General features: G+C 38.0%; 1 protein-coding gene and 1 long non-coding RNA gene across 2 annotated transcripts in view; one reads left to right on the plus strand and one right to left on the minus strand.

Annotated features, from left to right (window-relative positions):
• LOC123286290 (uncharacterized) overlaps nucleotides 1-21,646 on the plus strand; it is a 67,776-nt gene extending 46,130 nt beyond the window's left edge. Inside the window, exons 3-4 of the long non-coding RNA XR_006528572.2 lie at nucleotides 17,224-17,286; nucleotides 20,689-21,646. This is a non-coding gene — a long non-coding RNA (uncharacterized lncRNA). The remainder of the gene's footprint in view (nucleotides 1-17,223; nucleotides 17,287-20,688) is intronic.
• MAP3K1 (mitogen-activated protein kinase kinase kinase 1) overlaps nucleotides 1-26,765 on the minus strand; it is a 75,277-nt gene that overhangs the window by 26,706 nt on the left and 21,806 nt on the right. Inside the window, exons 2-3 of the mRNA XM_044771815.2 lie at nucleotides 6,709-6,859; nucleotides 3,190-3,390 (exon numbers count right to left, since the gene is read on the minus strand). Of these exons, the coding sequence (XP_044627750.2) occupies nucleotides 3,190-3,390; nucleotides 6,709-6,859 (352 nt within the window). The remainder of the gene's footprint in view (nucleotides 1-3,189; nucleotides 3,391-6,708; nucleotides 6,860-26,765) is intronic.

Here is a 26,765-nt window from a genome sequence, read left to right on the forward strand (position 1 = left end):
GCATTTTGCAAATACTATCCTCTGACATACTCATCATGAGTAAACTTCTAAAGTCTCAGTCATCCCTATAACTAAGGATAAATCTTTGGCAGAGAGAGACAGCCATGTGGCAATTTTACAAATTATAAATACTTGAGTTCTTTGAAAACTATTATGTAAATCAAAATAAAAAGCATAAAAAATATACCTCATAAGCAGACAAAATGACTAGTGATAAAAATTAAACATTCAGTTTCCTAGCTTCCACTTAAGGCATTACTAAATGCTCTTTGCAACTGGTATTTACAAACACTGCCATGGAATTCCTCCCATGGCACACTGTGTAAGAACTAATGGCAGTGACTCTTCCCAGAGTAAGACATCTCACTGGAGGCTGACGGAAACTCTCCTGTGGTGAGGTGATATATGTCACTCTCATCCACTCCAGCGACTCCCCTAGGACTTGGTCTTTCCATTAATACCCAGTGGAAATTCTAGTTCTTTCTGATGCCTAACTGAATGGTTAAAAATGATAAATGTTGGCAAGAACATGAAGCAAATAGAATCCTTATACAGTGCTGGTGCAGCTGCTTCGGAAAACATGTGACCTAGCAATTCCACTCCTAGGTAGAAAGCAAGAGGAAGGAAAAGCTATGTCCACACAGAAACTTGTACACACATGTTCACAGCAGCTTTATTCATAATAGCCGAAAAGTAGAAACAACCCAAATGTCCATGAACTGATGAATGGATAAACAAATGTGTATATCCACACAATAGAATGTTATTCTACAGTTAAAATTGAGTGGAGTACTCACTCAAGTTATACCATGGATGAGCCTTGAAAACATGGCACTAAGTGAAAAAAGCCAGTCAAAAAACCCCACATTATATGATTCCATTTATATGAAATTTCAAGAACAGGCAAATTACATATAGAGTCACAAAGTAGACTAGTGGTAGCCTAAGGCTGGGAGAGATTGCTAATTGGTCTGGGATTTCTTTTTGGGGTTATGAAAATGTTTTAAAATTGATTGTAGTGATGGCTACAACTCTCTGAATACACCAAACACAAATGAATAGTACAATTTAAACAGGTGAATTGTATAGTATATAAATTATATCTCGATAATGCCATTATTTTTTAGTAGGCAGTTACTAAAAAGTAAAAAACCAAAAAAAGTCCACATGCACATGCTATTTGATCTGCTTAGTATTCAGACTATGGGTAAGTTCACAGATGTGCAAAATAATGTATGCATAAAAAATATTTTTGCGGCACTGTTTTTTAGTAATGAAAGGTTAAAAAGGAATATAAATGTCCATTAGTATGCAGTGCATTAAATAAACTATGATTTATCCAGATAATGAAATGCTCTGTAGCTGTTAAAAACAATGAGGGAGTAACTTTGTTTAGCATATATCCCAAAGTGGGGCAGGGGGAGATACAATTCAGTATATACTTGTGGTAGACTTTTACTTTGATGGCCCCCATGAACTACATTTCCCAGTATATGCACCCTTGTGTAGTCCCCTCCCACAGTGATTCTGGATTTGAGCATGCAACTAGCTTTGGACAATAAGGCATTAGCAAACATGATGCAAATGGCGACTTGATAAGAGCTTCCATGTTGGGACTTGCCCTCTTGAAACTCTTGTGGCTTTTTTTTTTTTTTTTTGCTTAACAGAAGTTTATCATCTTATAGGTCCAGAGGCTAGAAGTCCAAGATCAAGGTTGTTATCGGGGTTGGTTCCTTCTGAGGGCTGTGAGAGAGAATCTATTCCATGCTCTCTCCTAGCATGAAACACTTCGTGTTGCAACCCAATTTCCACGCTATGAGGAAGACATGCCAAAAGACCCCAACTGTACTAGCGTCCTAGCTGAAGCATCAGATATGTGAGTGAATAAGCAGTCTCGGATACTGTAGCTTCAGCAGATGCGATGGGGAGCAGACACTGAGTGAGTCTTGCCCAATTTGCAGATTCATGAGCTAATAAATGATCGCTCTTGTTTTAAGTTAAAAAAAAATAGCTAATTTAAAAGTCTGTCAACATAAAGCCAATAAATGCTGTTGGGTATCTTGGGCTTTACTGTAAAAAATTTTACTTAAAATTTACTTTTTGAAGGATTTATATGCTTTAACAACCTTAGATTTGAGGAAAACCAAATCTTCCCCTTGTGGTCACTAACTCAATCATTTTTCCATTCACTCATTTGCTCTTCAAGGTTAGAAAGTAAGTTTTAACTTGCATTTCTGCCACTAGAATTCTCTTTCTCAGAAAGTTAGTATCTGTCTTTTTGTAAATCTCTTTGATGTCTGGCTTAATATAGAAGACAGCTGGAGTCTCACTGATGCTTCTGCATTCATTCTGCTGTGATATGATGCTTTGGTTATCACAAAGAAAATCTGGCCTCATGCAGATATGTAACTCGAAAAGGTATTTTAATAGCCTTTTCAAATAATTATGAATATTCTTCTTTGATACTACACCAAAGAAGTAGTTTCTTAAAGGAGGCTGTAACGTGGAATCTGAAACCACATCAACAAACTTTTCCTACTATTATATTAAAATCCAGATAGTATAGCCTACATACTTTGAATGGATCATTTACCCAAGAATGATTTTGTTTCATCATGTGCTGGTGATTTGGAAAATAGTGGTTCACTAAGTTTTGCAGATCTCTCAAATGTTCCACATTTCATTGTATCACATTTGATAGTATCACCAATCTCATTAGTCTAAGTATTGGGAAACCATCAAGCTTACAGTGGTAGATGGGAGTTTTCCAAAATTCTAATTTTTGCTTGAAATCTCAAATTTTACCACTGGTGAAAAAAAATTTCAGTTGTTTTCCTTGAAGTAAGTTTCACTTAATTCATCTTAAAGAAAATGTCTGTCAAGTACCCAAGTGAAAAATACAATTTCTGTTCTCATAGCTTTAATTCAGGTGAATGCACTAGCAGCTTTACCCACCACTGTAAACGTCAGAGCAGTCAAAGAGGCAAATAACATCTCAGTTTTATTACAAAATTAGTTTGACCTAATGGATCCACAGAAAGGGTCTCAGGACCTGCCCTCTCCCTACAACCAATGGTCTGTGGACCACATTTTGAGAACTGCTGCTTAACAGATGGCTAGTCAATCTAGCCAATCTTTTCTGTCTAAAAACTGTAGACACTTAACATATTTGTTGAAACATTAACTTACAGGCACGGGGGAAACCCTTTTTCTTCTTACTCCGGGAGATTCTGATTTCACTGTGCGACCTGATGGGGAGCTGCCAGGGGAAGGACTGCGTCGGCCTTTGGGAGCTGGTGAAGCGGTGCTTGCCTGGCCCTCTCCTTGAGACTCAGTTGCCAAGTTATTAATTTCAGATCCATCTCCTTTAATAGGGATTGGTTTTACCACCTAAATTAAAATTCCAATATTTTGATTACTTAAAAATATGAAAAATAAGAAAATTTGAACATAATAAATGAACTCAATGAGTTTTTATTATGTAATATTATACAAATATAACAGACAACATAACAACTTTTATTTAGTATTACTTTAAGCCGTAAATGTAAGACTATTTTTACCCAGACGGATTTCAGTCATTTAAGCTTTATCACTAGTTAAAACGTTACCCTTCATAATTTTAGAATTTGGTGTTATCTGTTATTATGTGCCCTAAATGACTTAATATTCAAAATCAACAATCAAAGATTAGTAAACAAATGTGAAAAATAAGCACTTATAACTTCTACAGTTAATTTATTCAACAAGATTAAAGTAGATTTTTTTTCATTTGTATTGAAAAAATGCAGGATCTTTTTTTTCCTTTGCCCCAAAGCCCCCCAAGTACATAGCTGTATATTCTAGTTATAGGTCCTTCTAGTTTTGGCATGTGGGACGCCACCTCAGCAGGGCTTGATGAGTGGTGCTAGGTCTAAGCCCAAGATCTGAATCAGTGAAACCCTGGGCCGCCAAGGCAGCACGCAAGAACCTAACCACTTGGCCATGGGGCAGCCCCCCAAAAATGCAGGATCTTGAAAACAATACTGGGCATATTTAAAGTGCTCAAATAGTCTGATAGATTACCATAAGACCTTTTTTTTCCCCCAATATTATATTACAATAGATAGTTTAAACATGTATTTCAGAAACACCAAAAGCAGCTAGAAGTTTAAAGATCAATCTCTCAAGCAGAAATGCAGTCTACAAGATCTGCTGTTTTAACCTATTAGGGCCTTCAGACCTAACTGAAGCTATGACACAAAAGGCCAAACTCTGTAGCCTTAGAACATCAAAGCTCAGCAGACCTTTCTCCCACTACTTCTGTTCTGCTAGGCAATCGCTGTGCCCAGCAAACATGGCTCACCTGTCCTCTTCCTGGGCTGTCATTTACATTCTCCCTCCTAATCCACATCTCCAGCCAGCACTGCCCCAGGCATAACTTCACCCAGTGAAAACCTACCCATCTTTTAAGGCTTGGTCAAAATCCTTCGTAAATACCTTTTATTAAGGTAATTCTTCCTCTTTCCTAAGTCCTTATTTGCTCTTCTGCCTATCCCATGCATTTGGCACATAGTCACAAACTGCTTTGTGATATTTCATGCCTTACTTTATTTTTATTTATTGCACATAATTCTTACTTTCACAATCAGAGATATTTATGCCTCACATATTTCAAGATGGATTTGCTGTAACTTACATAAAACATAATAAAAACAAACAAAATCAGACCTCCCAAATAGACTATAAAATTCTTAAGGAAAATCTAAAATCTATAATCTGTAACATGTAGAGTGGTATAATGGAGCTCAAGAACTATGTGTTATGTAATTTATTTCACAAATCTATTCCCTCTTTACCACTGTCCTATACACTACACAGATAAAGTAATTAAGTATTTGGTGGAAAAGGGACAGTGAGAAAAAACAAAATTTGGTCTTAAGATAAATGGATGTTCTTAGTTCATATGAAATAAAGGATAAAGAGTTGACTTCTTTTTTTTGAGGAGGATCAGCCCTGAGCTAACATCTGCTGCCAATCCTCTTTTTGCTGAGGAAGACTGGCCCTGAGCTAACATCTGTGCCCATCTTTGTCTACTTTGTATGTGGGACGCCTACCACAGCATGGCTTGCCAAGCAATGCCTTGTGCGCACCCGGGATCCGAACTGGCGAATCCCGGGCCACAGAAGTGGAACGAACGTGTGCACTTAACCGCTGCGTCACTGAGCCGGCCCCAAGAGTTGACTTCTTTTTAAAAAGTTCTGATTTCTTCTCAAAAGATTCACTCTCCACCAGCTCAAGGAGCTCCAGAAAGCAGCATGTTCAAACTTCAGATGACTTTAATTGTTCAAAAATTCTTCTTTATATTAACTGGGTATAAATTTGCCACCTTCTATAGGATGTTTCAATAGAACTTTCTCTTTTCTAAGAAAATCCTTAATTTCTTCATCTTCATCTTCTGACATAATTACTAAAAATGGTGAGGCATTCTCACCATACTACTTTATATGACGAATAAGTGGAAGATATGTGGAAGCTTAGCTGGAAAGTAAAGGACTCATGGGTAACATGGCAGTTTAAAAAGCTGGTCTATAAAGGAACAATTAGATATATTCTCTATTAGCTCCAAGAGTTAGAACAAGTGGGTAGAAAGACGGACTGCAGCTCAATGATGAGCAATGTCTAGAATCTCAGGGGTTTTTGAGATATTTAAGAAGCTAGTTAGTACTAAATGTCTAACAGAACTTCCCGAGATGATAGAAATGCTCTGTAATTGCACTGCCCAGTTACAGATGCCTCTAGCCACAGGTGGCTACTGAGTATCTGAAATGCGGCTAGTGTGACCAAGGAACTAAATTTTTACTTTGATTTACATTTAATTAAATTTAAAATTAGATAGGCATATGGAATGAATGTGGGGCTAGAGGATCATTTGGTAGGGGTGTAGTTTAGAGGTTTCCAAATGAGTGGTTTGCTCAGTAACTTTTATGATTATACCCTCCCCTTTTGCCCCTCAAAACACACACACACACACACACACACACACTCCCCAATGAATCTTAAATTGTCATCTCTGTTTATAAAGAACAAAAAACAAACAAAAACTTGCTGGTAGAGACTGGCACTGGGCCACTGTAACAACTGAGATCTACTTCTTCCTTTATAAGAATGAAGAAGCACATTTCATAGTATTCGTATACTTTAAAAGGAATAGCCATGGCAAAGGATAGAGTATGCCTGCCTTTCCTAACCTAGGAATCTAGGTTTTCTTTTCCCAAACCCTGGGCATCTTTCTAATTTATCCCAAACCCCATCAGTTTATTTAATTTTTTCTGCTTTCTTGGAAGATTTCTGGAATTAAGATCCTTGCATCCTACCTTAGAGATAAAACAGCAAAATAAAATTGGAAAAACTGCTTTTCTTTTTAAAAGTTTAAGTACAATATAAATCTCTAATAAAAGGATTTTAGATACTGACATTAGAGGGCAGTGTTGCTTTAAGCATTACCTCCCACCCAGCCAACCAATTTAGTTCCTAGAACAGTTTAAGTTGCTTAATAAGCAGAGTTTTAGGTATGTTTTGTTCCAAGTGGCTAGAATATCAAGCAAATAAAAGTACTGCATTTAAAATGAAGGGGAGGGGAAAGCTTAGAAGAGAATTTATTTATGCTTTATTTTCCATTTCCTCCTATGCTTTCTTCCTTATGGAAGGTCACCCACAGCCACTCACCACAGGGCCTCTCCTATTTCTCCTTTCCAGCCATTCGTGCTTCCAAGCTGGCATACAGGTTGCCTTCAGTTTCTCCCTGATCATTCGTTCTTCTGGGCGATCTTCCATCTTGTGCAATCCCTTGAGAGTTTCTTTATTCTCCATCTCTCGACTAAAATGGAGGGAGAAAAAAAGGAGTATGAGATTTATATAGGAAAAATAATTTCCAAGAACAAATAGATCAGTATGGTTCTATTTTATACTTTCAATGGACATGTAGGTAAAAAGATAGCTGCTTTTTTAAAAACCCCCAAAATATGTCAAATGAGTGGTTTGATGGCAGCTTAACAGTTATGAGCAAGGTATAAAAATATCATTGTGAATGATATACTAATATGATATACTGATGATCATACTAATATGGTATACTAATATGCTAATTGTGAATCATTGTGAATACTGTGAATCATATACTAATCTATTGTTGAATGTTGCCTGATTACATGAGTTTAATAATGCCTTTTGAAAGAAAAGTTCTATTTAGAAAGGGCAGGCTTACTAATAATATTAAATACAGACTGTGTTTCTAGGTAGTTAACAAAAAGGATACTAAGACATTAAGTACGATATTAACAAATACACTGGTGACAATTGCATTGTTTCTAATTACATCACTCTAACATACTCAAGTACATAACAGACAAATATTTGGAAGAGTATTTTACTACCTTGTATCCCAGGATTTCCAACAATTTAAGTCAATATAGATAAAATCTGGCAGATATGCTCATTTTCTGAAATAAACTAAATAAATATTTAATAAGCTAGGTGAAATCTAACCACATCTTCTATGACCCCACAATATTTTTTCAAAGCCTACATGATTAAATTTGTATTCTCAAAACAATAATTCCACCACAAAGCATTTGGGGTACTCCATATAAAAAGAATAAAAATTATCTGGTATGAACATTTTAACCTTTACTCCAGAATACAATGTGGAGTTATCAGAATAAAATAATCTGTAGCTAGTAACTTTTGATAAGTAATTCTACAAAGCCAAACAGGTTAAGCAGCCGCTAATTTCAAAATACACTCACATCCACATGTGGATGTGTACAACACATAATATGCATATGCATCAATTTTAAACCTTGGTTCAAATGGAAATAGTTAAAGCAACTGCCCTCTGAAAGAAGTAAAAATTTAAAAAATAGCTAACTATTATAAATAATTCAGTAACTATTTTGGAAATTCTATAAAGCTACAATACAGTGATTTTGCTACACTGACAGAAAAAGGAAATACTAAGGAAATATCAGAGATGATAAGCGCAAGCTTACTAAAAAGTCAAATTTAAACTCCTCTAGGAATTTTCCAGCTAATCCTAACTATAAAGCAGCAGCAGCTTCAGAGAACAAGCAAAAAATCTACTTAAAACTAAATATGCACTAGAAAGGAAACAGTTAACTGGCTTTACTGAAACATCATTACTATGAGAGGAGTGGAAACCAATATGGTAAATACCTCTGTGCCAGAGACTGGCCTACATATTTTTAGGAATGCAAAGAGCATATAACATTCAAAACTTGCAAATTAAGACCATATACAGCCATGTCACTTAACGATGGGGATATGTTCTTAGAATTATGCTGTTAGGCGATTTCGTCATTGTGAGAACATCACAGAGTGTACTTACACAAACCTATATGGTATAGCCTACTACACACTAGGCTAGATGGTACTAATCTTACCGGACCACCCTCACTGACTGAAACACCATTATGTGGCGCATGACTGTAGTAGAATATTTCCACTACAGATGAAAAAATAGTGTCACAAAGAAAGAGGCAATATGAGAAGAAAAAATATAAATAAATGAAAGGAAAGAGAGGTAGATTATTTACTTAGAAGTGTTTGGTTGTTTTTCCTGCTCTGATTATACTGTAAAATATAAATGTTAGGGTTGGGTGGGAGGAGAGGGAGGGAGGAGAGGGAAGGGGAAAGAAAAGGAGAGGAAAAGAAGGAGGTCGAGGGAAGGAAGAGAGGCTAAGGGATCGGGAGGGGGAGGAAAGGGAGAGGAAAGGAGGAAAGAAAGGGGGAGGGAGGAGAAAGAAATATTTTCCCCCAAATTCATCCTGCTCAGTCAGTACTTACCCAGGGAAGCTCAGATTTATAGGCAATGGAATTTATGGGCTGACTGCATACCAAAAACTCACAACTCTATAGTTTGAAAAGCAAACACTTTCTCCTTCAGTAACAATGTCGCAAGGCATGGCTAGATTCCCAGGCTGGTTCTCAAAAATTAAGTCACCTTGTGGAACTACAGTGCATTTCTACACCAGAAGCTCTGGCACTCCCTGACAAAGGTGCTTATCTTCCGTCTGTCCTACATGTCTCTCCTCCCCCAAATTTACTTTATGAATATCTCTTCTCCATTCTGTATTTTCAGTCTCTCTCTCCTGGGCACCCACCCAAACATGCAGAGGACTCTCCTTGTCTAAACAAATCTTCCTGGATGATGCGGCCTCCTTAAAGTTGGCATGATTTGCCTCTTTCCTTACCACTTGTTTGAAAACACCAAAATCTTTTAAACCAATTTCTTATTATAAATAATAGAGGATAGCCATCCTAGTAGCTCAACCTAAGACTATTTCTTTACAATAAATGCCCTGAAATGGAATTGCTGAGTCAAAAAGTACACAAATGAAGACTATGGTAACATTGGCTAATTATTTTCAAGAAAACGTATCTTCCATTCACAATCCCCCAGGTCAAGCTGCCAACTTAGTTGGTCTGAACTGGCAGCTGACTCCTAAGAGGGCTACTTCACATTGAATCCTGTCCAACCCAGGCTTCACAGTGCTGCCAGAGTCGCTTCCCCCATTAGAATGCTCCAGTGGTCGCCTTCTGGGCTTAGACTAAAATCCAGAATGTTTAACAAGGCCTATGAGGCTCTGTACCATCTGGTCTTACCTTTAGTGAAGTCGCCCAGACCCCTCCCCACCCTTCTATTTCTTTCACTGCCTAAAAAACACCTTTCCTGCTCAGGGCTTTTGCAGGGGCTGTTTCTTACTTGTCTACTTTTCACCTTGTTAATTTCCACCCACTCCAGCTTTTCTTCAACTCCTCAGAGAATCTTCCAATCTCAATCAGGAATCCCTAGCTCCATTCCCTCACAGCACTGTACTTTTCCTTTAAAGTGCTCATCGCAGTTTGCAAACCTATTCCTCTTCCCCCATGAACTGTAACCTCCATGAGGGCAGGGATCAGTGTTTTATCCATCGCTGTATACCCAACATCTAACAATGTCTTGCTTATGATAGGTATTCAAACATATATTAAATGAATGATTATTTATTAACATCTTTGGCAGCCCTAAAGACCCTTCTGGTTTTAAAATTTAATGTCTACTCATGTTATTTAATCTTTTTATAGTTCTGTATTTAATTAAGACTAAATTTGCAATTTAGATGCTATTCAGAACAATTCTTGTTGTTCCTAAATTAATCTGCAAATGTAAACCAGTGTTCTTTCTTATGTCTTCATTAAGTAATAATTATATATCTTTAATTCTAAAATGTGTATGTTTTCACATTTTTATTTCTGAAATCTGAATGCTTGTTATAATCAAATGCTGTTATAATTTAATCGGCAGAATTTTCTTATTCCCTTTCTTCATGGTATATAAAATAACAGTACAATTTACAACCAATTGGATTTTATATTCAATAAAATATATAGTAAATCCTATTCTACTTGCCAGGAAAAAAATCATACCTACTCAGTTTCATTTGTCTCTGAAATAGAAACCAACCTAGGAAGAAAAACAAGTTTTTCTTACATATGTTTATTGTTTTGTTATAATCCTAACATACAGTCTTCATAGATCAACTATATTTGGGCTTTTATTTTTACCAGATATATGTGTTTGGGGGTATGTGTGCATGCGTATATAGCAGTGATTTGTCATCTTATCCAATTAATATTATAGCTATAGCAGGAAATACACATATATATTTAACACACACTTATCTAAACAGATAGTTGCAAAATCACCAGAATATCAGAGAGCCTCTAATCCTTTTTGGTTAAACATGAGTGTTTTGGAGAGTTATTTCTGCCTTATCTATTACCTACAACCGTACCTATTATTTTAACTGAAATAATGGCTTATATCTTTCTGACTTTTTAGCAAAACATACATAGATGTTTCAGGAACTACTTTGAAGACTTAAAAAATAAACAGAATTTTAGCCAGGTAATATGAGAAACTTAAACACTGTCACAGATTAAGCTTTATCTTCCTTTTCTGTTTATTTAGAAAACATAGGTTTCTTGCTTTTTTTGGTTTCTAAACATACCTCAGAAGGAATTTGTGATTGACCTAGAGCTTCAAAGAACCTTTCTCCCTTGAGGGTAGGTTTGTAGTTCTAGTCTCTTTCTAGACCTACGGAATTTACATGCTAAAAAATGAGATGCTTCAATGGCCCCTTCTCAGTGAAGCCACTTGCTCCCAGCCATTGCTGACTGGACAGTCACTCTTACAGATCTCCCCTCCCTTGATTTCTAGGAGATGATTTTTTTTTCCCTAGCTCTGCTTCTAATACTCTGACTAACCTCATCAGTACCAGACTGTTGTCCTGGAGTCCCTTATATGCCAGCCACTGCCCTATTCTCACAGCACTAAAATACTCCCTTCTTAAGCACACCAAGATATTTCATACCTCTCTGCCTTTGCAGATGATTTCTTTCCTGACAGGAATACCTTTGTCATTCCATCTGCCTTCAGTAAAGAATTTCTTACCACCATTCTACAGCTGTCAGCCACTCCTTCCCAGTATGCTAATATTAATTATAATACAGCATAAACTCAAGTGTCTGTGTAAGTATCTGCTTCCCTCTCCACATTGGGAGCCCTTCCAGGAGAGGCTATAATAGCTTATTCATTTTCCTCTCATCAGTGCCAAATGTCCTGGATAGGCAGAGGGCCTATCCAGCCACAGCCAGCTCCTCTTCTGAGGATGGTGCTCAGGGGCACCATGCTTTGTACACGTGAATCCATCCCGCAGCCCACAGTTGGCTGGGGCAAGAATGTGCCCTGGTCCAAAGACCTTCTATACTGAATGGTACTGAACATCTTAACCAGGTCTTCTCTCTATGGGAGTTTGAATGCAGGCTACACGGACAGTGTCACTGCAGGAAGAATGGCACCAAAATAGAGAAAAAGAGCAAAGGAGTAAGTATGAGCAATGAGACAGAAATAGCGAGAAGAGAGAGACATTAGTCAGAAGGAAGATGCTGGTAGAGATGGAGAGAAGGGAAGACGCAATAAAAGTAAACCTATGAGGTGTGCTTGGGTTCCCTGACACGCTGTCAGACGATCAGAGCTACTTTATGCCTCCCTGGGTAGTAAGTAACCAAGTTCTCCAGAGGCCGCGTGTACGTGCTGCAATGGAGGAAACTGCATGGGCCCTTTCCTTTGCACTGAAATAAACCCTAACGTGTCTTTCTTCCCTGCAATTCCAAAAAGCCTGACTAAAACACTAATTCAGCATGCTGTCCTGGCACATAGAGGATATCTGATAAATACTCAAAATTAGAATCCTACCAAGTTTACTACAGTTTTTTAAAGGTATTTCTTAAATGGTTCATCTTTAGCATGCAAATATTAGTCAACAACTAGTGATATGGAGAACTAACTGCTAGACTTCCATCATAATAGAAGAAGTCATGCCAGACAAGTAGGTGCTGTACATGTGTTAACTTACTTCACTCTCCCAACAACCCTATGAGGTTGGTACCATCTGAGGCCTGGAGAGGCTGGGTTACATGCCCAGGGCCACACAGTCTGTAAGTAGCAGGACCAGAACTCAAACCCTGGTCTGTCTGACTCTGAAGTTTGTGTTCTTCATTGGTATGGGAGGTCACCGTCAAATCTGATTTTGCTTTTACAAGTTAGCATCAGATATCTGTTTGATAAGAATACAAAGAAGTTTAAACAAGTTTTTACAATGGTGACTATTTTAAGAATTAAAGAAGGACATTAATTCTATTCACTAGAAGAGCACTTCACTGTAACAGGAGTAACAAAGACTATAATGATCACAGGAAATCTTTCTGGAAATTAATGGGGTTTTAGCCTTGGTATACATAAAGATTTCCAGAACAGCTTAGATTATGGATGACTTTATATAGAGAGAATCTCAATTCTCACAGTGTCCAAGGAACCTCACGGAACCCTGCAAAATACACTGCATTATTTGGGACAAGCTCAATTCAGAGCCACCCAACTGAGGTCCACCTGTGAAGTTCTCATAGCAGCAGGAATTCACGTACTAAAACCCACCAGCTTTATTACTGAGAGGAGAGGAGAGTAAGGGAAGAACCATCTTTCAAAACAAAACTAGCCCATGTGGAACCCTTAAAATTTAAGTTTCTGAGTAACAGGCAAGAGAAGGAATGACTGCCGCAAGGGTGGGGAGAGTGTGTGGTGGAGCACAATGGCTAACAGCAGAGGCTAACAACCCCTTACCATGGTCAGGGCACTGTGCTAACTGCTCCACGTGGGTCATCTCAGTCAACTCTCATGAGATGGGACTCTGATATCCCATTGGCAGGGAAGAAAAAAGACAAGGAGGTTAAGTTACGTGTCCAAGGTGATAAAATCTATATGTGAAAAATACAGGATTTAAACTCGGATATGAATGATTCCACAGTCTCTTGTTTCCTATGGGGCAAAAGGAAAATGAGTATTTACAAGTGCTTAAAATTTGCTGACCCAGATCTGAGGGCAAAAAATCTGTATCTCGATACTGGAACAACTCTGTTTTCCCGTAAGAAAATTTCTCCAGAGATATATTGTTATTGGCAACTGCTGGCCTTTTCCCTCTTCTGAGCAAGAAGGATTAAATAAAATCATTGGTAAGGGCAACCCTTCCATCTTTATGTAACGTAACTTTTACAATATATCTAATTTTACATAAGAAATAATAGTATATAAAAATGGCTCATATTATGAAAATCAGTCCCCAAAAGATTTTATTCCAGGTTATGCTCAGTAATATGTGACCCTGAGAGCTAAATATGGCATAACTCCTATTTATTTACAATGAGAAACGGGCAACGTTTTTTTTTCCCCATACAGAGTAAACATCCTCTCTTTAGCACAACAAAGGACTGTCATTTCTTAATATGGGGATGGCCATGGTATAATCAGTTTTATAATATGTTCAACCTCTATCAGAAATCTTTATCGGGGGGAAAAACTATTTCTAGTTTGTGTGCAAACCTTCGTATTTAGTCCTTTGAGGGATACAGGCACAGAATTTCACCCTCAAAATGTTCATGTTCTGGTTAACTACACCAAAAGTTCAATAATATAGGGGTAAAATAACGAGGGCAATAATATAACATTATCAACAATGATTATACACAGTTTAATACCACCTAAGTAATTTTGATTGACTCATATTTAGAAATTATTCTAAATTGTCACTAAAAGTCAATATATCTGACATCATGGGTTAGTTTCTATTAAAATATCATCCCATTTGAGTTTTAACATTAAAATTATTCTCCAGTAAAAATTATAGGATTTTTGAAAAGTAGAACATGGTATAGAAACACAAAGAGTATATATGAAATTAACCAAAATTAAACCAAAAGTGTATTAATGGATAATCACAAAGCAAATGCTCACTCACTAGCTGACGTAAGCCAACTAGACAGAAAGCGCAAGTTCTCTGAGGGCAGGGCCTTTCCCTGGGCATGTCCTGCCTGCAGTTACAAAGAAAGCACCCACAGCAACAGATGCCAGGGGCGCAATAAACAATTGCTGATTCTGAGTCAGAGTAGCTGGTTATCACTTCTGATGAACAAAGATCCAGGAATTAACACCATGCAGATGTTGCACCTAGCACACACAATCGACACACATCGCCCATTTAACCCATAACTTCTACCACAAATTAGTGTCTTTGGGACATATAAACAATTTCAAAGAGAACAGGAAGAATATTCAAAAAGTTTCCTACTTCTAAATTACTAATTTGTAAAAGATTGGTTTAACAATCATTGTGCAAACATAATGAGGGAGTTTGCAAAAGGCAGAGAGCTACTAGACAGTATCAAACCATTCTTAAGGTAGTAACTCTATTTTTTTTTTTTTGAGGAAGATTTGCCCTGAGCTAACATCTGCTGCCAATCCTCCTCTTTTTGCTGAGGAAGACTGGCCCTGAGCTACCATCCATGCCCATCTTCCTCTACTTTATATGTGGGATGCCTACCACAGCATGGCTTGCCAAGTGGTGCCATGTCCGCACCAGGGATCCGAACCAGCAAACCCTGGGCCACCAAAGTGGAACGTGCGAACTTAATCGCTGTGCCACCAGGCTGGCCTTCTATGGAATTTTTTTTACAGTAAATTACCTCTGACCTAGTCTATAGAGTAAACTATGTGCCTCAAAGTCTTCCTTTAGAGAAGACAAGTGAATCAAAAAGAAAACTGTATTTTAACTGTATAGTTCTCCTATACTATATGTAATATGTATGCTAGAAATGTATGAATATATTTAAAGCAATTGATATTCTACAGAATACTGAATGAAACTCTAAGGGATTGATAAGTAAATTATTACTGGTAATTATAAATCAGTGTGCTAAAAATTTAGACACCATTAAAATATATTTTTAAAAGGTACATAAAATATTTATAACTACCAACTAGACACCATTATGATAGTGATAGTGAACAGAGGATACATTATTCAGTGAAGAAAGAAAAAGGATTCTAGGTTTTCTTTTATGAGTCACATTTTTGTTTAAATCCATTCAAAACTGTTTTATGATTAAAAGGCAACTTTCCTGATCACAGATATTCACAGAAATATTCAAATATGAATTTGATAAAACTGCCTTGCAGGAAAAGTAACTCTTGTGAGATTAATATACAAACATTGTGGATAGAATTCAAGAGCTTCCAAAGTTATTGACAGGTTTAAGGTAAAACACCACAGCTAGACTTTCAAGTGGACATGCCTATGTATGAGTAAATATCATCAAACTAAAGGGGCTGTGGTTCCTGTGGCTGAAACCCAGATAAACTTTAAAGATGCAATGCAAAACAATTTTCTAAATCACTTCTTTTTTTTATTTTTATTTTTTTTAAAGATTGGCACCTGGGCTAACAACTGTTGCCAATCTTTTTTTTTTTCTGCTTTATCTCCCCAAACCGCCCCCCGTACATAGTTCCATATCTTAGTTGCAGGTCCTTCTAGTTGTGGGATGTGGGACGCCGCCTCAACGTTGCCTGATGAGCAGTGCCATGTCCGCGCCCAGGATCCGAACCCTGGGCCGCCGCAGCGCAGCGCACGAACTTGACCACTCGGCCACGGAGCCGGCCCCTAAATCACTTCTTAACACCTGCCTAGTCCTAGAAAGAATATAGAGCAGCAATGCAAAACTTGGTTAAGATGTTTCCTTCATCCATGTCCCTCAGAAATGTAGCTGGCCCGTTCCATTAAAAGCTACCACATTCAAGTTATTAATGTACAACAAACAAATCAGTCTAATATGCATTACTGATGACATCACCCAATAATGGAATTGAGATGTTCTATCCAAATCTGGAAAAAGAATCATTCTTTCTTCTAAATGTCTTAATAGATGAAATAAAAATCAGCAAATTTATATAAGAATGAAACTAATTATGTATACTTTATCAAGCCAGGGAATATATAAAATAACAATCGTATGTATTGACAAGTATGTAACTGATCAGTCAAGAAATTGTCAAAATCCAATAGAAGTTAAAACTTGCCAGGAGTAAGATAATTCAGACAGCTCAAATTTACAGCAAAATTCAGAGGGAGGCGGAGGAAAGTAGCTATGCAGAGACACTCAAGAATATGCAATGACTATTAAAATTGATAAGAATTTTAAAGAAAACTAAAGGAAATAAGATGAATGAAGTTAGTAATCAGGTTAGTAAGGAAATGAAAATCCTAGATTAGCAACTTAAAATCAGAAAATATTATTTTTAAAAAAGCTGTTGAGGAGAAAAACCAGAGAAGGTAAGAGCAGACACGTCTTCAAGTTAACACCCCTCATATGTGGGTATAAAAGAAAACAAATTAGACTACAAAGTGAAACCAACACACTGTCAGTTCTATAATGACTTAAGACTCAAGTTCAATGAAATTCACTGACTTATCACAAATTATGAACTAAAATTTGATGGTAATATTTATGCAGACAAGTGAAAATTATAAAAAATGGTCAGAATTGGACAGAAATGTGTTTTGTGATTCTGTAAGATTCACCATCTCACAAAACATATGAAAATCTTAACAGAAAAACAGTGAATGCTGTTCTGCTACCAATGATAAAACAAATGGACTGAAACATTACCTGCTGTCACTAGAATGTTTACAACTTAAACTAAATATTTTTCAAAAATCTCTCTCTTACTCATCAAAGTAATCACCTTTGTAACAATATTTCTAACTACTACTCTTCTTCCACCCATCTTCCCAGGGGGAGAGATGCACACTACCCTTTTCTTCTCAATATGAACTCGGAAGATCTACAGGGTTTAAGGTAAACTATTTTCTGGGAGCCCCATGTTTACAGGAGTTTAAGACCAATATCGTCCCATTTCTCATTTGATCCTTTCCAACAAAAAGCCATGGAAGCTTCAAATACTTTTAATCCTGTAGGCTAGTATTCTTTTGATATTCAGTGCCAAAAATTCCACTGTTTATTCCTCCCTTTGTTGTGTCCTTGATACTTGACGAAGAACCTTTAGAAACCTTTGGGGAAAAAAAAGGGACGTATGAGCATCCTCTTCCTTAAGGATTGCTGAAGATAGATCAGTAAGCAAGGAAAAGGATGCTAATTTTTTCCAGTATTTGGCTAAATGTGTATTTCCTTTTGAGAATTCCCCTTTCGTGCTACTTGACAAATCTAGGGTTGGAAATGTCTAGAAGACAAGTGATGCATAAATGTAGTGAGCTTTTACACTACATTAGAAAAGTAGATCCAAACTCCCTACGCTGCTACCGTTGGGCAGTTTTCAGCAAATCAATGTGTCCTGTCCTCCATCTAAGTGCACTGGTACAAAGCAGGTATTCAGGGGAAAGACGGCTGCTTCCTCACCATTTTGGTTTTCATCAAAAATATCCCAAGTCAGTGTTATGTGGAGGCTCTGGTGTATGTTTTTCTTTGGAACCTTCTCCAGTGGATCTGTGACTACATTTTTACTAAGTCAATTATCTTTAAAGAAATGAGGTAGTTCAGTTTGAGTAGTATTCTAAGAGATCAAATGAACAAAGCTAATAATTGAGAATATTCCCCCTTTTTTTAAAGTTAAAGTTAATTTAAAGTTAAAAATGTAACACTGAGTGAGTACCTTCTACGTTAATGAAAACCCTTAGATTGTTTCTAATGTTCCCAGATTAACGGAGAAGAGGGTATAGCACTGAATTAGAGCACAAAGCCCTCTTACAGCCTTTGCTAGGAAAAGGATTTCTTTCAAACCCTGTGGAAACGCTAGTACTATTTCTACACTACTTCCTTCTAGCTTGTGGAAAGGCATGTTAACTGGGATGCTCAGAATGAGGACGAATGACTTTCTGACAAATGTAGCTTTTCTTCTCTTTTAATGCTAGAAAACCACCACCCTGTTCAATGAACGCTGGCAAGCCTACTAAGTGTAAGCTAAGGGCTAGGCAATAGAGATACAAATACAAAGTCAGATAAAGAAACAAAACATAAATAAGACAGGATCTCTATCCCTGCAGGCACTTAGTCAGGTAGAAGAGAGAAAATACAATGCCATCTCTGCTATAATAGAAATATTTTAATATATCATAAATAGGTGCAAGGATGGAGTGGATCGCCATCCTTAATTTTATCTAAGGGAGCCCTGGAAAGATCCACAGAGGAAGAATGCCTATATAATTTCAAAGGAAAGAACAGACTGGCAGGCATGGAGCTGACGAAGGCTGAAAAGAGATTTTCTAGACAAAAGAAACAGCTTTGGTGAAAATAATGTTCTATAAAATACTAAACAGCTTATGGGTCTGCTGTTTAGGAAACACTAGATAAAATGAAGTTAAACAGGTTTATTTAAAGACCTTTGCACATAATTCTCCAAGAGGAAAGGAAAAGCAGGTGAGCAGCATTCCTCACACTTACTTGGCACAGAATCCCTTTTAGCAGAACACTTTTGACAGAGTAGTGCTCCTGGGGATATACTGTGAGAAACCTGTACTGGATAATCTGTACTTCTGGCCCAAATTAGTCAGTGTATCTAAGAAGAAAAATCTAGAGAAGAAACTAACACCAGCTGTCCTAATGTCTTAATCTAAGACTTCTCAAGCTATCACAAAATTCAGCATGTCTTTAGTGCAACTAAGGCTCCAAGAATTCAAAATGCGGGGAAAAAGATTATTTGACAGCCAGCTAGAGAGACAGGTAAGATCAGCTGGTATGAACCCATCCTAAGAGAAGTGGGAGGCAGACATTCAAACTTGGCCCAATCTAACCACTAGCAGAGACCAGAGTTTGTCACCAAGATTTGCCTCTGGCCCAGTCCACTCACTCTCAGCCAAGGACCTAGATCTGGGGTTAAGACAAAGAAGACATCAGCCAAAAAAAAACCTCTGACAAGCCATTTTCTCTAAAAATCTCTATACATCTAGAGGAAAGCCCCAGAATATGAAATTAAAAAGGGGCCTCAGGCATGGTCCTCACTTCACTGCAAACCCCCAGAGCTCTGGCACAGTGGGAGCACTCGTGTGTCTCCAGCACTGATTGTGGTGTTCCTGGCAGTGACTGGTGGGAAGCAGGTCTAAGCAGAAGCAGCATCAGTGCCCAGCAGTGGCAGGGAGGCCAACATGGCTGAAGGGGGTGAAGGTGATGGCTGAGGAGGCAGTGCTATCCAGAGGTGGCTACAGGGCAACTGACCCAATTAATTCACCAGCACATGCAAAACCCACACCGGGGAGTTTCGAAAGTATTGCCGGGGCGGGGGGGGGGGGGGGGGGGGAGGGGGGGGGAGGTCTATTAGGGGTATTGATGGCGCAATAGCCACCCAAACTAGTAAAATCTGGATTGTGTACACAGCAAAACGAAAATGGCTTCCTTATTCAACAGAGATGACATAACTTGAAGGACATATTCCTAGGACAGGGTAGATAAAGTGAGAAGTCATACCATAAACATAATCAAGAAGTATGGCACAGTGATCAGGGGCATGAGCTCTGGAGCTAGACTGCCTGGGTTCAAATCCAAGGTCTGACACTTACTAGCTATATAGCTTTGGCCTAAGTTATTCAATCTCTCTGTACCTCAACTTGTTCACTGTAAAATGGGGATAATAATACCTACCATATAGAGTGAATATTAGAATTAAATAAGTTAATATACATGTAAAGTGCTTAAAAGGAAGTTAACCTCCCTAATTTTCTCCCATTAACTTTTTCTTTAAAACAGCAGTAATAGTTACCATTTATAATGCATTTCCTCTGTGCCTTTCACTGTTTTAAGCCCTTTACATATAGTTCTCACCTCAGCTTTAAAATTAATGAACATGGATGAAGTGCTTAAAACAATGCCAAGTACATGGTAAGAACACAATAAATGTAACTACTACAACTACTACTATTCTTATTTATGGCGATGATGATGATGATGAGAGCTACTCTTCATGGAGCACCTCCTGAACTAGGTACTATGCTAGGTGCGGTGCATACAGTGTCTCTGAGTCTCACACAGGGCTGCAAGGTAAGACACATCATCTTCATTGTGTGGATGAAGAAACTGCTGCAGAAAGATTAAGTAACTTGACTAAGAATCCCCAGTAAGTGAGAATTCTGAGTTTCAAAACCAGGCCCCCTGGCTTCAAAGCCCTGTCCCCCTCTTCTACATTACGTTGCTTCAGAATTTCTTTTAATAATATGTTAGATGAAAATAACAAAATACAACTATTTTTTCTAGTTTCAGGAGGTAACAACATTGACTAGAGACATCTGGAATGTGAAGACTGCTGTGCGAGGCTACCATGTGGTGGGGCGCCAGGAGGGAGGAGGACAAAGGAAGCTCCGACTGTTTTTTAAATATTCATTTCTTTGCACCCACCTGCAGCAAATATGATAAAACGTTAACATTTATTAAATACAGGCGAAGGTTTCATGGCTGTTCGTTATACTATTCTCTAATATTTTCCCTCTGTATTTTTCTGTATGGCTGAAAGAGTTCCTTAAAAATAAACATGTGCTACTGTGTGTACTACTACTCTTTACACTGTGGAAAGCTTCATGGAACCAGAGAAAAATAACAGAAGTGGGGAGTCTGGAGAATCAGATTCAAGTCCTAACTATGCCATTAATCAGCTACAGGATTTTAAGTAACTCACAACCTTTCTAGAATTCAAGAACTTATCAAATCAAGAACTTTACCAAATAAAATACGAAATGATATCTTAGGGATGTCCAGTGTGAACATTATGATTCATTTATTAATGCCACTATATAAATGCTGTAATCCTATGAGGGTGATAAAACATCAAAGAATTAAAGCTCAACAGGACTCATAAACTCACGTTAATTGTTAAATCTGGAAAGTACCTCTCAATAGTTTACTTGCATAAAATATTCTTTGCTACTCCTGTAATTCATTGGGTCCCAGCGTTTTAAAATGTGAGAATCTGGGGGCCAGCCCGGTGGTGCAGTGGTTAAGTTCACCTGTTGCGCTTTGGCGGCCCAGGGTTCCCCGGTTCGGATCCCAGGTGAGGACATGACACTGCTTGTCAAGCCATGCTGTGGCAGGCATCCCACATATAAAGTAGAGGAAGATGGGCATGGATGTTAGCTCAGGGCCAGTCTTCCTCAGCAAAAAAGAGAAAGATTGGCAGATGTTAGCTCAGGGGTACTCTTCCTCAAAAAAAAAAAAGAAAGATGAAAATGTGAGAATCCTTTCTTAACATTACCATCACCATAGACATGGTACACATGTGGATCCACAGACCCTGTGAAAACTCAGGCTGGGAAATACTAAACTTTTAGACTCGGTACCCTAGATAGTTTGTATCATAAAAGCAATTCAAACCTAATTACTAAACAGGGTGAGTATTATGTATAAGGGACTCTGTCAAAGCTCTCTCAGAAAGATCAAACTATCAGGAGGAACATTCAAGAAAGAACCACAAAACATGGATTTTAAGGTTGTTTTACACCAAAAACATTAACTCTTCTAGTCTTTTTTTTTTTTTTAACGAATGAACCACAAATTTCTCCTCCTTAAAAGACACATACCGTTTTGCAAATTTAAGTGCTACAAGTCAAAAAGATGTAAAGTAAAGAAGCAGCCTGAAATGAGAACTGAAGCATGGCGGTTCTCTGCCCAAGTCAGTCTCAGCTCCACTTGTGACAATGTCCCAACCTGAATTCTAACTCCCTCAGTCAAGGGCTCTCTGCAGCCACACAGCCTGCTTTTCTCATAATCTGTATCATAATTTCAGAAATGCTTATCTGTGTCAAATCACAGAAGTGATGGTTTGCGTTTTTTAAATGGAGAAAAGCTAGGATACACTAATATTTAATGAGTTATTTTGAGTGCTAACCTGAAAACACAATTACTGCTAAAATATTTTTGCTTTTGTATTATTAAAAATTATGTTTTTAGAGAACGCTTGCCATTCAGCCAGTTAACACTCCTTATTTAAGTAACATGAGCAGTTGTCACTGCAATTTATTCCCTTTTTCTTCTTCTACTTTTAAGATCTTTCTTAGATGCAATTTATTCTTTAAACTGAAAACAGTGACTAACTTTTGGTTAATTACATCTGGTGTTTGCGACACAAGTTTGACATAATTGAGTTAGACAATACAAACATTTTTCTATGGAGGGAATTCTAGTATCTTACAATATATATTTTTTTGTTTACTTCAGGATTTTAATACAAAATATCATCCCTCAGTGGGCTGTGCAGTTAATCTGTCCACCTCCTTTGTAAAAAATCACTCCCTACTTGCATAGTCCAGTAAACAAGTGGAAAAAGCTGGAGACGGTTGATGCCTAGTAATAAATGAAGCCAAAATACCACAAATGTGCCAATAAACTACAAATAATGGTCATGTAAAATTCTCAAATGAAATCTTTTAATTCTGATACTGGTGCGTTTGCTAGTGTTCATGTTTTCACCCTTTCACTGATTAGATGATATCTTTTTGGTACCGAGAAGTACCATACAGATTATTCTAAAGTAGGTATTTGGACTTGCAACCTCAAGAATCTCCCCAAACCACCTTCAGCCAAGTTGAGATCAAACAACCCTAGACTAGTATTACCCCCTAGGAGACTGGAGTTTCCCCAGTGGGTCTTGACCAATGTCATATGTTCCTCGATCCCCTTCAATTATTCCTTGGAATAATTTCTTCCCAGCCATTTGCTCACCTATTCCTACTCACTGAGTGTCTATATACCCATCTTAAAACAAAACAAACAAAAAACCTTTGGGCCAATGAGTACATTAAAATAATGAAAAGGTTTTGAAACTTGCAAAGTGCTGAATCATGCTTATGTTTAGGTGTTGTTTCTACAACTGCTTTTGGAGGCACAAACTCCCTGTAAGAATACTACCCATTCTGGTTAATCCTTTGGAAGGTAGATCAGGAATGAACCTAACTTCTTGGTTCATTGTCTAGCATAAGTTACCTACTGGAATTAACAACAACACAGAGTTGGAGAAACTAAGAATTCAAAGTGAAATAGAACATTCTAGGAATGGAATGGGAGGGAAGGAAAAAAAACTTCATTCAGTATGTGGCACTCTTTCCTTAAAAATGTAATTTAAGCAAATATTAACATTATAGATGCCATCTGCCCACTAATCACTTGAGAGAAAAGGCACATTAATTCCAACATCCTGTCCCAAATATAGTCTGAATCGTTACTGTCTGTCTACCTAAATAAGGTCTTCTTCATTTCAACAATTCTGGAGGTATTCACAAATATGCCAGTTTCTTTTCACTGCAGCAAAAGCTACAATTCAGCAGAACCAAATAATTGCATTTATTTTAAACTGGCAAGTTTAGACTTATGACTTAGCCTGGTATAGGCTTCAAAAGACAGTCATCATAACCATTGTCTAATTTTAATGAATTCAGTTATAAAAGAATAATCTGAATGGAAATGGGGCAAAGGACTGTACTTGTAATATATAAATTATACTACTGTATTATTCCTATTTTAAAATGTGACAGCAACTCTTTTTCATAAGCATGCATGTGAATATTCTTTTTACCTAGAATAACTATGACAATTGATTATCATTCTGGCTGATACTCAATCCCAAAACTTTTAAGTTGAAAAATGGAAACAAAGCTGACAATTAATAAAACGTGAGTTTATCCAGTACAGTCATGTGTCACTTAACAGGGATACGTTCTGAAAAATGTGTCGTGAGGTGATTTCGTTGTCGTCGTGAGGTGATTTCATTGTCGTGTGCGCATCATAGAGTACTCACACAAACCGAGATGGCATAGTCTACTATACACCTAGGCTGTATGGCACTAATCTTATGGAACTACCATCGTATATGCGGTCTGTCACTGACCAAAACGTCATTATGTGTCACGTGATTGTATACAGAAGCAGCAAAAAATAAAAATAAAATTTGTTTAGTTTTCCTTAGGCATTTCTCTTGGTGTCAATATGTCTAGTTCTCACCCCATCACTCAAGTTCTAGGGTCAACCCTCCCTCTGAGAAACTGTTCCAGATGCTGCCTTCAGTCTCCCCCACTGGTCACAGTTCCTCTGACTCAGGGCGGGGGGGGGGTCCTCCTCCATCCCCACTCAGCAAATAGCACTCTATTAAAATGGCCTCTTATCTGTCTTCAACACTTGACTAAGATTCTTGAGGGCAGAAATGGGTCTCAACTTTATGTCCCCTGCCCCAGCAGAAAGCTCAATAAATATACACTGAATAAAGGAACAGATTGATCTTTCCCCTCAGGCTGTATTTTACTTGAGGGCAAGGCCCATGTCTTACTCATCTTCCATTCTAACAGTACTGACTCTCAAATGCCTGATACTTGTACATGGCAGGCTGTGAGGAAGCACTGCCATTCCAGTATTAGCCTCCAGACCAGAAAGATCTCTAAGATGCAAATAAACTTCACTGAGGCCTTTGTGTAAACCAAGTATCCACCATTAGTTGTAGGGGCACTGCAGAAACAGAGAAGAGCTGGAACACCAGTCATGGGGAGAGTGACAGATTTCATCCCCAGTAAAACATTAAGAGGTGGTTAGTAAAAGAAGCTAAGATCCACAAGCCTAGACATCTATATTTCAGTGAATAAAACTTTCTCTTAACTTTGGAACTTGTCCACATCTCTAATTTTGTTAATGCCTGTTGATTTTCCGGTAGTTAATAGAAATAAAAGGTCTTGAAGAAAACTCCAAAAGGGGTTGTGCCTGGGAGGGGAGAAGGAGGAGCCATGAGATCACATCCTATTAGGAAGCAACCTGAGAGGAAGAAAGGGAACTAGCTGAGGGGGCTCAATAAGTGGGTGTGGCCAGGGAAGAGGTAGTGCTAAATTCAGGGTCCTCAAACCGGGATTCTCCTAGTTTGGGGGGAGACAGATGGCAGGATGCATTTGAAACCACAGCATAAGAATGAAAAATAGAGCATCTATTTTTAGAAAGTCAATTTTATTCCAAGATTTGGGAGGGGGTGCAGTGACAGTTTTGTGTTAAAAATACAAATATGACTAAAACATAAAATTCAAATGAATTAAGGTAAACCATGAGACTAAGGACTTGAATCAATTTTGTTCATTGTTCCAAGAAAGCATTCCCAGGATGGCAGGCTGCACAAGACACTCCTGGGTCCTTTCTCTTCAACAGAAGTTTGCTGAATGGATGGCCAAAATGTTCACTAATAAGCTAACAAAGCTGTTCTCAACAACTTTCACATCATAATTTGGTGTTCACATAAACAAGACAAAACTTCAAAAAAGTTGTTTACGGGGCATAATTTATCGATGGCACAACAACTGCCCATATATAAGTAACAAGTCACCCTCTACCTGAGGCAGCGATAAACTGCATAACTGCCAAATATTAGCCATATTTCTACCACTTTCCATCCAAGAAAGCCTATCAGTTATGCATGAGAAGTAATATTCATAGAGATATTTCTTAATATGTCCTAAATTATTTTTCTAAAAATAAGTCATTTTAAAAATCTGATATTTTATTATTACCAAGAAAGTACTCTTGGATGACCTCCCCAGGTGCATCGCCACATCTACGCCTTCAACATCAAAATGTGACTGATCAGATACACAGTCGGGTACACATGCTGACCCAAGTTAAAATGGGACTGCGACAGTATTTCTATAGCGTAACTACAAGCGACAATTAGGAAGAGGGTAGAGGAATGCAAGAGCCACCAGGAGAGCCTGGACAGAAAGTAATCCTCTGAATACCTGGGGCAGGAAGGGTCACTTTAAAAGAAGTGTTCACGTCATCCTAAGGGAAGTCCATAAAACATGAAAAAACCAAGTAGAAACCATGAAAGGAGTTCCAAGCACACTTACAACCATGTTTTTGTTAGAACATAATCTCTGAGAGTAGGGACTTTTGTCTGTTTCATCACTGCTGTATTCCTAATGCCTGACATATGGCCAATTCTTAATAAATCTGTTGAGTGAATGAATGTTTTGTTACACCATGAGCAACAATAATTTAAACAATAAGCCCCCTACTCTGTGCTCCATCTCTTCAGGCTATAAGCATTCTTTCCTCTTCTTGCCTTAAAACAAAAACCAACCAAACTGACCCCAGAATGCTTCTTTGCCTTTGCAAATCCTTGGGCTTCCGCCTCTCTACTCCTCTGTCCTCCTCCAGCTTCTCAAGAGGAGCCTGTGTTTCCTCACCACCGTCATCCCCTCCTAAAGCACAGTGGCTCTGACACCCATCACTCCACTGAAACTGCTGGTCTTGAGACAGTCACTGCCGCCGTTGCACTCCTTGCCCAGCGGCGTGGCTACTTCTGACCACTGTCTCCT

The sequence above is a fragment of the Equus asinus genome, chromosome 10 (genome assembly GCF_041296235.1).
Source record: "Equus asinus isolate D_3611 breed Donkey chromosome 10, EquAss-T2T_v2, whole genome shotgun sequence".
Classification (NCBI taxonomy): domain Eukaryota; kingdom Metazoa; phylum Chordata; class Mammalia; order Perissodactyla; family Equidae; genus Equus; species Equus asinus.